Here is a 13,407-nt window from a genome sequence, read left to right on the forward strand (position 1 = left end):
CCATTGTGTTAAGTGACAGCTTTCAAAATGTATATAGTTATTTGCGTCAATGTCTTTAAAATACGTTCTAGTTTGTATTTGATTGTTAGTGACTTCAATTTCGATATCCAAAAAATGTATTTTAGTACTACTGTACTGGGTGAAGGAGATACCCATATCGTTAGTGTTCATATCAATCATGAATGAATCTAGTAGTTCAATGTCTCCCTTCCACATGCTTTAGTGTAGTAGACATTTTGTCTGTTTCAAAGTACTGAACCCTAATGGTAGTGATATTGTTTAGGGGTTGAGAGTAAACTGTACTCTTAAAGGGACAGTCTAGTCAAAATTAAAGGGACATAAAACCCCAAATTTTTCTTTCATGATCGAGAATACAATTTTAAACAACTTTCAAATTGACTTCTATTATTTAATTTGCTTCCTTCTCTTGTTATCCTTTGCTGAAAGGGTTATCTAGGAAAGCTCAGGAGCAGCAAAAAACATAGGTTCCAGCTGCTGATTGGTGACTGAACACATGGAAATATACATACAGTTAGAAACCAGTAGAGCTTTGCTGCTCCTCCAACAAATGATACCAAGAGAATGAAACAAATTAAATAGAAGTAAATTAGAAAGTTGTTTAAAATTGTAGTATCTGAATCATGAAAGGAAAAATGTTTTGGGTTTCATGTCCCTTTAAACTTTCATGATTCAGATAGGGCATGCAATTTTAAACAACTTTCCAACTCATCAAATTTTCTTTGTTCTCTTGGTATTCTTAGTTGAAAGCTAAACCTAGGTAGGCTCATAGGCTGATTTCTAAGCCCTTGAAGGCCGCCTCTTATCTGAATGCATTTGACAGTTTTTCACAGCTGGCGGGGGGGCTTTGTTCAGTTGTGCCAGATATATAACATTGTGCTCACGCTCATGGAGTTACTTATGAGAGGGCACTGATTGGCTGAAATGCAAGGCTGTCAAAAGAACTGAAAAGTGGGCAGTCTGCAGAGGCTTAGAAACAAGATAATCAGAGTTAAAAAGTATATTAAAGGGACAGTCAACACCAGGATTTATGTTGTTTTAAAAGATAGATAATCCCTTAACTACCCATTCCCCAGTTTTGCATAACCAACACAGTTATAATTATACACGTTTTACCTCTGTAATTACCTTGTATCGAAGTCTCAGCAGACTGCCCCCTTATTTCAGTTCTTTTGACAGACTTGCATTTTAGCCAATCAATGCTAATGCCTCGGTAAATTCACGTGCGTGAGCTCAATGTTATCTAAGTGAAACACATGAACTAATGCCCTCAAGTGGTGAAAAACTGTCAAAATGCATTTAGATCAGAGGTGGCCTTTAAGATCTAAATTAGCATATGAACCTCCTAGGTTTAGCTTTCAACTAAGAATACCAAGAGAACAAAGCAAAATTGGTGATACAAGTAAATTGTAAAGTTGCCATGCCCTATTTGAATCATGAATGGGGTTTTTTTTTTTGGATTTGACTGTCCCTTTTAATAACCGTGTTGGTTAGGCAAAACTGGGGATTTGGGTAATAAAGGAATTATCTATCATTTTAAACAATACAAATTATGTCGTAGATTGTCCCTTTTAATCAAATTATATTATATATTATATTAATTATTTTATATTATATATATTTTTTTGTCCACAGCCATCTGTTTTCTGTCTATGGTTTAAGCCACAAGGACCTAAAGGATTCCTCCGCTGCTTAATCCTGTGTGCGCTCAGTTCCTTCATGTTTGGGTGGCACGTTCATGAGAAAGCTGTCCTCTTAGCCATACTACCATTAAGGTGAGACAAATAACATTTTATAGCAGTTAATATCTATTCTGTTTTTAATGTTTGTGTGAAAATTGCTCTCTATACAATTAAAATATGGCAAAGACATCAATGGGTCCAAAGTAATCCTGGGAAGGGGAGCACCCATATACATTATACATCCATGTCAGCCAATATAATAGGTCACGTTTACAAAAAGCCTGTCTTGTATGATCTTTGTGAATTATTTTTTTATTTATTTATATAGAGATCTCCCTCTGTTGAGACTTCTTAGAGTGGAGAGCCTTAGATCACCAGGCCCTTACTCTGAATTGCAAATGAGTAGTAGGTTTCTTTTTAATGGTAGTGAGTCCATAAGTCCTTACTCTTGGGAATTACATTACCTGGCCACCAGGAGGAGGCAAAGACCAGATCTCTTCACTATCCCTCCTACTTCCCTTTCCCTCCCAGTAGAAGTTTGCCTTGTCAAGGAGAGAGGTGTTCAGCACAAGTGAATTTTATATTTTGTGAATACTGATTCTAATTTACCCTCAGTAGTTAGTTCCCAGAAGAGAGGGTCTGGAATAGACGGCTGGTGCAATATAAATCTCGGGTAAAGTATTTTGCACAGCAGCAAGCCACGTGTGTTGCTGGAAAATTCCCAAGCTGCCTCCTGTTTTAGCCACATTGATTTACTTCTCTTCTAGGATCCCTCTGCTGTTTCAGTATAGGTTTTAAAAACCCACCACTCATCATTTTCTTCTCAGACATCAAAGCAAGGTGGACAGAGGAGGTATGAAAAGCAACTCCCCAAGAGTATGCTTCAGCATATTCTACTGTTGGAGGTACTTGGTAAGTACGCTTGATGTAACAACTCAAGTCCCTATCTGACTTGTCACACATTAGATGGCAGTTTGTGGACATTTGTATAATGTTACCTTATAGAGGGTCTAGCGTTTTAACACACAATGTGGACTATGTGTATTTATTCTTAGGCCGGTGAGGTAGCTCAGTTGGTAAATGCCCTGACTACAACAAAAAGTCTGTTTAAAAGATACAAGGTCACAGGTTCAAATCCCTGCAGGGCCGACTCAGCCCTTCATCCTTCCGAGGTCGATAAAATGAGTATTATTAAATTGGGTAATAATAACAACTATTACTATTCAGCTGCCGATTTGGTGAATTCCAAGAGCGAGCGATGAAAAAGCGATTTGAGTCCCACTGGGAGAAAGGCGCTATATAAATACTAGTTTTTATAGTTATTATTATTCTTGGGGTGTGTCATGCTTGCAAGAATGTTATTGGTTGTGAAGACTTTTTTAGATGGTCTAAAAATAACCCCCCCGGCTTCTTCCCGAGATAGGAAAGCAAGTGATGACTCGCATCCTCCCACCTTCCTTACGCGCATCATCTGGAGAAATGGTTATAGACCAGCACAGGGGGGGATGTAGTTGATACATATTTTAGGCAGTAAAGTGTATGCTGCTGTGGGTTTAAAGTGAAGGTAAAGTTACCTAATTGACTATCCGGAATTAAATTTTTTGTCCCAAATAAATAAGACTTTCATTCATCAACTTTTTCAAAAATATCTGTAAATGAAGTTATAGCCGTAAGCAAACTATTTAATAAGCTTAGCCAATTCAACCCGGTTTTTTTTTATTTATTTTTTCCTGGATCACGTTCTGATACCATCCAACTGAAATTCTGGCCGTTAGGCGGCCGTCAAACTACATCACAAGACTCCTTTTTAAAATGCGCATGCGCTATAATTTTAGTATCCAGATTGATAACAAAGCACACTCCGGTTTAATGAATAGCCGCATTACATCGTCGGATTTTAGAGTATCGCATGCGCAGTAGCTTGAGAATTAGCCGATTTGCACATGCGCATTAGAGACGATCCTCGTGAACGCGCTTTAGAGATCCGTATAGAGCGGGTGGGACCGCTCTATACGTCACAACAAATAAAATCAGGAAGTAGTGCTTGGGAGGAGTTTTCCTGGAAACGGTAAGCAATTATATATATATATATATATATATATATATATATATATATATATATATATATATATATATATATATATATATATATACGGTCAAAATATTTAGATAGTATTAAAATAAAGTTAGCGATTAGTTTCTTCTGCTATTAATTGATGCATTGACGTCTTCAATGTAAGAAAAATTTACCTTCACTTTAAACTATTTGGGCAGTATTGTGCTAGTATAGTGGTGACCTACGATTTTGTTTTGCTCTACATGGTTTTTGATTGCATGCTATGGAGCAAACTGGGCCTGCTGATGCTTGTACAGTGTCATCTGAAGACACTGCCTTGGACTTTGTGATTCCTACCAACAAATGTTTATGTAAGGCTGTAGTAATTTGTTCGTAAGCCCCCAGTTCTCCTGCAGAACAGCCTGTTGTATCTGTTAATCCTGGAGGGTCTGATTTTTGCTTCAGGTATTAAGACTTCTTTGCAATCAGCCGTTTAAGGTCCTTAAGGCTTTACCACCTCCAAGTAAGCTAAAGCACTGCTCTTCAGATACTAAAGGTAGCACTTCTTCTGGCACTGCATTTTTATCAGACAATCTCACGGTTCTGAATTTATTGACCATAATTTAAAAATGAGGATCCCAAAAATCCTCCAACAAGCTCCCTAACATGTTTCGCGATAACCGCTTTTTCGAAGGCGGAGCCGCTGCCTTGAATTCCTCTATGCAGGGAGAGAGATTGTGATTGGGCGATCAAAGGCGTGTAGAAATCTTTAAGAATTCTAACAATGGTAGAAAGATATTTGCCAATATTCTGGTATAAATGTGTTAATCTTTATTCTGGAGAACCAAAAAAATTGAATATAACTTGGACTTGATTTGAAAATTCTATATTATCTTTAATGTAGAGGGTAATATTTATGTAATGTTAGGACTAACGGTATATGGTCAGTCAAATGCTATGAAGGTAGATAGTCGCATAATCTCAGTTTATACATATAAGAATCAAAATTGTGATAGTTGTGAATGATACATTATGTGTATGTGGTTAATCAACTTGGGATTTTGTGTGGGGAAAAAAGGGGTATAGAAAAAAAAGTGCACTATACCTAGTTAGTTATTGGTTGTAATTAGTGAATACAAACTACAGCAAGAGAGGAAAAACTGTGAAAAATGAATTGAGTGAATTTGGAATCAAACGTGTTAGGGAAATATGAAATGAGGTGACTGTTGTGGGAAGTGTGAAAGAGATGTAAAAATAAGTGTGTGTGTGATACAAGAAAAGCAGGGAGAGAAAGAGAGTGTAAGTGTGTGTGTGTGTGTGTGTGTGTGGCAAGTGAATAAATATCAAATACCATAGAGATAATAAAATTGGTATGCTAAAATAAAGAGAAATATATTTATATACATATGTGTTAATATTGATCAGTGAATTATAAATGAATGGATTCACATTTAATTTCATGTTTAGTATATTGAATGGATCTCATATTCAGCAAAATGTTAATATTGAATATGTTTTGAATGTTATCAACACATTGAGTATCAATTCTATAGTTTATTCATGTTTAATTATGGAGAAATTTCAATCCAGAAAGCAGTAGTAATTATTTTGTTCATTCATGCCATTTGGATGAACACTGTTGGGAAGATAAAACCGTTTAGATTTGGCCCTTAAAAGGGCTTGTTCTAAATTGCTCCCTCTAATTCCAAGGGAGATTTTTCTCCAATACATTTAAGATTCCTAGAGTGGGTTTGGGGGAATTGCAAAAAGTGTGAGGCTACTGTAGTCAGTTTTGCTTTTCTTTCTGTCATTTCTTGAGTTTTTAACATTTCTTAGGTGGTGGTGTAACCTTTGTTCTGAGTTTTCTACTCCGTCATTCCTACATAAAACATTTTGCAATCACATAACCACTACCAACCTCACTGCTCAGATTATTGCTGATCACTTCAAAAATAAAATTGACACCATTAGAAAATATATCTGCACCTCACACCCCTCAAACCCAGCAATCCTACCCACCCCTTCTATTAACAAAACTCTATGCTACTTCCCTCCCTGTAACAGAGGAAGAAGTCTCTGTACTCCTGTCCTTGGCTCATCTCACAACCTGCCCACCTGACCCTATTCCTTCAACTTCTTCCCCCTCTCTCTGCTTCACTAACCCCATACCCTAACTCATCTCTTTAACCAGTCTCTCACCGCTGGCACATTTCCAGATACCTTCAAGCATGCATCAATCATACCCTTGCTTAACCCCTCCATCCCTTCTAACTATCGACCGGCCTCCTTACTTCCCTTTGCTTCACAATTATTGGAACAACTAGTCTATAATCGGCTAACTCAATTTCTCACAACTAACTCCTTACTTGATTCACTACAATCTGGTTTCCGCCCTAAACACAACAGAATCCACTCTTACTAAAGTAACAAATGACATGTTATCAGCTAAAGCAAAAGGCCACTACTCCTTACTAATTCTTCTTGACCTGTCCGCTGCCTTTGACATATCCTCTCCTCCTAAAAATAAATTCATTTGGCATCCGAGGCACAGCCCTCTCCTGGTTTGCCTCAGATCTCTCAAAACGCTCGTTTTCAGTTTCCTTTAACAACATATCTTGTGATCCTATGCCTCTCTCAGTTGGAGTACCGCAAGGCTCTGTCTTGGCTCACTTGCTTTTCTCTCTCTATACATCCTCCCTTGGCAAACTTATAGCCTCCTTTTGGATTCCAGTACCACTTATATGCTGATGATACCCAAATCTATCTTTCCTCTCCTGATATCTCTCCCTCTTTACTCAACCAGATTTTCAACTGACTCTGCAATTTCCTCTTGGATGTCTTCACACTACCTTCAACTCAATCTGTCCAAAACTGAGTTGCTTCTTATTTCCCCCTCTTTGAGACATCCAACACCTGACATTTCTCTGATGGTTGGAGACTCTATTCTCAACACCTTACCCCGGGTCCGCTGTCTTGGGGTTACACTTGACTCGGAACTCACATTCAACCCACATATACAAAAATACTTATTCATTCCCTCATTTTGTCATGCATTGATTATTGCAATCTACTACTAAATGGCCGTCCAAAACACTGCCTCTCCTCCCTCCAATCTATTATGAATGCTTCTGCTAGACTCATCCACCTAAGTCGCCGATCTACATCAGCTGCTCCGCTCTGCCAGTCTCTACACTGGCTCCTCATACACTCCAGAATACAATTTAAAGTATTAACCCTAACTTACAAAGCACTCAACAGTCTAACTCCCATCTATATTTCCTCTCTCATTGTGAAATATTCCCCATCCCGTCCTCTTCGATCAACCTCTGATCTACATCTCTCCACTACTGTTATCTCTGTCCCACTCCCGTTTCCAAGACTTCACACGTGCTGCTCCTGTCCTCTGGAACTCTCTCTACCCCGCTCCATAAGACTGTCTCCAACCTTGTATAGCTTCAGACACTCCTTGAAAACCCACCTATTCAGAGAGGCTTACCATCTCTCCTCCATCTCTCATCCTAACGAAACTAATACATGAACTGTCTGAATCACTGCTGCAACTACAACAGATGTGACAAGCTGCCCCCAACCTTGTGTCTCTGCACCCTAAACCTGTAGACTGTGAGCAGGGCCCTCTTCCTCCTGTACTAGATTTGTTTAGTTATGTTTTGTATTTTATCACAAATCCTTGTCATTGTATACCCCTATAATTGTACCCAGCGCTACGGAATTTGGCGGCGCTATACAAATAAATATCAGAGTGTAAATTATGCTCTCTGTGGAGTAACTGATGTATTTTTTTTTTATTTTTCTGCCATTGTCCAAATCTATCTCTAATTTTCTTAGTTTTTTTTTTTCTCAATGTGTGAGCAAGTAGACCACGCTCCACATGGATGAGATCCTGGATTAAAGGCTGTAGCTGTTCTTGGAACTGTATAGTGACTGCTGGTGAGCTTATTTTTCAGGTTGCTCAATCTTCTATATCCAACAGATATTGTTTCGCCCAGAATTTCTACGAATAAGAAGAAATTGTAGTGAAGATGCAAGTTTCCATACTCAAGAGAAGGAACTAGAATAAAAGATTTATGTAGAGAGGCTATAGCAAAAGGAGTGTCCAAAAAGCAAAATCAAGCTGTCCGAACAGACGCTCACTATTGCAGAACAAAAAAAAAAAGTGGACAATAAAACAAGATTAATATTGACTTATAGCCCTCAAATCCATCAAATATTGAACATCCTGAAATAACATTGGAATGTTTTACGGTCAGATTCGGATCTACAAACTTTACTGGGCGAAGCAATATCTGTTGGATATAGAAGATTGAGAAACCTGAAAAATATGCTCACCAGCAGTTACTTTACAGTTCCAAAAACAGCTACAGCCTTTAACCCAGGATCTCATCCATGTGGAACGTGCTCTACTTGCTCACATATGGAAAAAACTAAGAAAATTAGAAATAGATTTGGGCAATGGCAGAAAAAAAATAATCAGTTACTCCACAGAGAGCATAATTTAAACTCTGATATGCGATTGCAAAATTATTTTTTTATATATATTTATTTTTATTAACATTTTCAAGTTCTTCGTACAAGCATATGAATACCACATAACATACAACATGGGCATGTTCCATACAATATTGCTTTTTCCAGAGACTTATAGCCAGAGATTAGTCCATAGGGCAGTCCATATATTGCCTCTGGGTATTCATGATGATAAACAACCTCTGATACATCTCGACTTATAGGTGAGAACTTATCTTTTCTTGTGATTCCAATTTTAATAAAGTAATAAAACAGTAATAATAATTGCACACAAAGCAAAACTGAGATCCCACTAGAGTGGATTCAATCCTACAATTCTTTTAAGTGTCGGCCTTAGAAGGGGTTTAAAGATAGAAGAAAGGAAGAGAGGAAAGAAGCAGCAGGCAGTAAGAAATCAATAAGGTGCACAAGTTATTCCATTGTCAAGTTACCAATGGCGCCCAGGAAAGATTCCCATTAAAACTTAGTTGTAAAATCTAGGGAGGTTCCCTTTTCTAAAATACACATACTCTTCTTGGGATATAAGTGTAGTGGTGGTTTGTATCCATTCAAGTCTTGTAGGGGACATAGTGGATTTCTACTTCCTCACCATCAAGTTCCTGGCGCTGTTTAGCCCTATTAGCAGGAGGTTCCATCTAATTTTACATTTTACCAATTTTCTATAATTTAATAGTGCTGTCAGTGAGTTTAGTGTGAAGGAGTCTATGATAGTTTGGAAGACTCTCTATTTGTGACCAAAAAGGCCTTATTTTCTCGCATTGCCACCATACATGTGCCATATTACCTTTCTTCCCACACCCTCTCCAGCACCTGTCATCAACGTTAGGGTATATATGCCCCAATTGCTCAGGGGTTAAATGCCAGTGGGTCAATATTTTGTGATTAAGTTCTAAGGTTTTTGGTGATGCAGAGGACTTAAGAGTGTTGTAAAATATATTTTCCCAGTCTTGATTGGTAAGTGAGACATCAAGTTCCCTTTGTCAACTTTATTGTATAAAGGGAGAGTGTCGGTTAATGTTTCCTCCAATAAGCGTCTAGTTATGAATAAAGTACCAGATGGGTGCACATCTGGTAGACATAGCTTTTCAAACCTTGTGGGAGGCCACAACAAGTCTGTTTTCTATTTGGAGTTGTGAATTAGATGGTTTAACTGAGCATATTTCAGCCAGGATGAGTAATTTCCCCCAGCAATCTCTTCTAGAAATTTACCATTATTTGTCAATATTATAAATATTATACATCCTAGCTCACCACCAATCGCTCTGAGGTTTTAGGCCTCCGAGGAATTCTGTGTTATAGGTAATAGGCGATAGAGGTGAAATTCTAGAGGAAATGTCCAACTGTGAGTCCCAATTTTCAAAAATATGTGTATACAGCATTGAAGTTTTGGCTAAGGTTGGTCTGATGTTTGGAGCAACCCAGCACAGTGCCCCTAGTGATGGAGATCTTAAAAGTTGAGAATCTATTGTAATCCATGCCTTATTTTCTATCTTACTATGCCAGTCCAATACACGCTGGAGAGTAACTGCAGCATAATATCTCTCTATGCTTGGAACCCCAATACCTCCATTCCCCAACGGCCTATGCATAGTTGCTTTATTTATATGAGGCTTAATTTAATTTTCCCCCAGACAAAATAATTAATTTCAGCCTGTAGGTTGGACAGAAAAGTCTTAGAAAGAGGTATAGGAACCATTTGTAGTATATATAATATCTGCAGGAGTGTGGTTATTTTAACGGCCTGTATCCTACCCCACCATGTTAAAGGCTTATCATGCCATATTTGAAGAACGGTTTTCAGCTTATTCAGCACGGGTAGATAATTATATTGGAATAATTTATTTGTCATGGGTGTCAATTCTATTCCGAGGTATCTAAACTTAAATTGTTTGTTATTTATATGGACAAAGGTCCATATAAAAAAAAAGTGTTTAAATCGTTCATTATCCATAGTTATATTGAGAATTTCAGATTTTTGCGGGTTTATTAGAAAATTTGGGAGTTCGCAGATTTTTGCAAATTCTGACATCAAATGGGGTAGGGAAATGTCTGGCAATGTCATGGGAACCAAGACGTCGGCATATAATGCAAGTTTGTATTCATTCGGGCCTATTTTGATACCATGTATTTTATTATTGTCCCGGGAATGCAAAATGTTTTATTTAGGAATGACTAGTAGAAAACTCAACAAAGGTTACAAGAACACCTAAGAAATATTAAAAACTCAAAGGACAGAAAGGAAGGCAAAGCGCTGACTACAGTAGCCACCCACTTTTTGTAATTCCACCAAGCCAACTCTAGGAATCTTAAATGTATTGGATTGAAGAAAATCTCCCTTGGAATTAGAGGGGGCAATTTAGAACAAGCCATTTTAAGGGCCGAATGTAAATGGATTAATCTTCTTTACAGTGTTCATCCAAATGGCATGAATGAACAAAATAATTACTACTGCTTTCTGGATTGAAATTTCCCCATAATTAAACATGAATAAACTATAGAATTGATACTCAATGTGTTGATACCATTCAAAACATATTCAATATTAACATTTTGCTGAATATGAGATCAATTCAAGATACTAACATGAAATTAAATGTGAATCCATTCATTTATAATTCACTGATCAATATTAACACAAAAGATGTATATATTAAAATATTTCTCTTTATTTTAGCATACCAATTTTATTATCTATGGTATTTGATATTTATTCACTTGCCATCCTCACACACACACTTTCTCCCCCTCCCTTTTTTTGTATCGGTTATTTTTACATTGCTTTCACATTTCCCACAACAGTCACCTCATTTCATATTTCCCGAACACGTTTGGTTCTAAATTCACTCAATTCATTTTTCACATAGTTTTTCCTCTCTTGCTGTAGTTTGTATTCACTCATTACAACTAATAACTAGGTATACTGCACTTTTTTTTTATTTATACCCCTTTTTTTCCTCACAAAATCCCAAGTTGATTAACCATACACCTAACATGTCGTCATATTCAAAATTATCACAATTTTGATTCTTGTATGTACAAACTGAGATTATGGGGCTATCTACCTTCAGAGAATAATTCTAGAATTTGACTGACCATATACCGTTAGTCCTAACATTACATAAATATTACCCTCTATATTAAAGATAATATAGAATTTTCAAATCCAGTCCAAGCTATTTATATTCTATTATTTTGGTTCTCCAGATTAAAGATTAACACATTTATACCAGAAGATTAGCAAATATCTTTCTACCATCGTTATAATTCTAAAAGATACATTGCCAACCAATAGGAGATTCCCAATACTATTGACATCTTTTTAAGCCGATCAATACACGACTTTGATCGCCCAATCACAATCTCTCCCTGCATAAATAGAGGAACTCGAGGCGGCGGCTCCACCTTCAAAAAAGCGTTTATCGTGTAACCTATTAGGGAGCTTGTTGGAGCATTTTTGGGATTCTCATTTTTAATTATGGTCAATAACAAATTTAAATATTGTATGCAACTAATGTTAAAAGGGTAATTTAATCCCCCCTGGATACTGGGTAGTTACCTAATAGGGTAATCGCAGGTTTGTTTGTTACCTCCTAATATAGGAACAATTGCCATAGAGCGTGTTAAACAAACGCACAGTGTTACTCTTAGCTGTATTAGCTCTGTTGCTGTGTAACTCCATAAGCATATTATAATATCAGAAGCTAGCACCAGCAATAGGACACTGAACGCTACATTGAATACCATTTATGTGAACTATAATCGCCATAGGTGCCTTTTTTTCCACTGAGCTGTTACATTCCTATCTATACTATATTGTTACTCGCATAGTGTGAAATGGCTACTATCTTATCTGATCCCAAGTCAAACTGTTTCTCAGTACCATCTTGATACAATTCCAATTCAGTTGTTACATTTTCAGCTATACCGGCGTATAGTTCATACATTGTTGCTTATGATATCAAGATATGTAGCTGCCTCTTGAGTATCACAGCTAACATTATTCAGGAATACGTTACTAGTTAGCTATAATTTGCATAAAGCATGAATTGTTATCACCTTACATCTAACAGTTGCATTGTATACTGACTTTATACTGAGTACCACTTAAGCTGCTATCCTATCGTATCTGCAGCTGCTATCAAATCGTATTTGCAACTTATCAGTTATATCTGTTTAATTTTGACAACTGGTTATGACCTCCTGACATGTCATATTATCTGGTGTAATTTCTATGCTGGCACACAGTTTAGTACCAGATATTATCTGTAGTTTTTCATTTAGGCAGAGGTACACTATACTATTCTTTCTTTCTTTTTTTTTTTTTAACTCCCAGTACCTTACCATTCAGGTGCCATTTACTTTGTTCTTGACCTTTGTTTTCCCAATTTTAATTTGGAACAAAGTTTAGTTTTATCCGCATTGTGTTCCCACTTGACAGGGATTCACCATATAATTAAGTGTGTGAACACTAATACTGGTCATTGTATAATTCTTGTGCTTCATATATAGAAGGAGATTATGGAAAAGTGGATCATTTGGTAAGGAGTGCTATTTAGTATACACCTATACAATTGTTTTTTTTTGCTATTTGTCTCAAGTCTTTTAGTATACAGCACCCACCCCCAATTTGAACTAATAAAATATAAAGTGTTGTTTTATTGGGTCTCCATTCTGTAGTGCCATTATCTTTCCCTTTTCTCATTGAAGCTTCAGTCAGCCTGCCGGAACCTTCAATTTGTTCCATTATACTTCAGTTGCGCAGTGTATGGAAGTAGTGGGACTCATGGTGGCGGCTTCGGCTTTCATACCTTTTGCAAGGTTTCATCTGAGGTGTCTTCAACTGTGCATGTTCTGACAGTGGAAGGGATACTACGCCGATCTGTCTGTTAGTAACCTTAGATCCTCTCCCCAGACAGTCTCTGTCTTGGTAGATTTCTCCTCGCCCAGTATCTCTGGGAATGGGTTTCCACCACTAGACGAGGGGAATAATTATGACGGGTGCTAGTCTCTGTATGGGGTGCCGTATGGCGTCAACTGAGAGCCCAAGGGGTTGGTCTTTTAGAGAAACGTCATTTCCCATCAGTGTCCTAGCGTGGCCTCTTCTAT

General features: G+C 37.3%; 1 protein-coding gene across 2 annotated transcripts in view; it reads left to right on the forward strand.

Moving 5' to 3' along the window:
- ALG8 (ALG8 alpha-1,3-glucosyltransferase) overlaps positions 1-13,407 on the forward strand; it is a 111,999-nt gene that overhangs the window by 61,488 nt on the left and 37,104 nt on the right. For both annotated transcript variants that reach the window (XM_053708680.1, XM_053708679.1), the window contains one exon: positions 1,654-1,793. In XM_053708680.1, coding sequence (XP_053564655.1) covers positions 1,654-1,793 — 140 coding nt within the window. The remainder of the gene's footprint in view (positions 1-1,653; positions 1,794-13,407) is intronic.

This window comes from Bombina bombina, chromosome 3, assembly GCF_027579735.1.
Source record: "Bombina bombina isolate aBomBom1 chromosome 3, aBomBom1.pri, whole genome shotgun sequence".
Taxonomy (NCBI): Eukaryota; Metazoa; Chordata; class Amphibia; order Anura; family Bombinatoridae; genus Bombina; species Bombina bombina.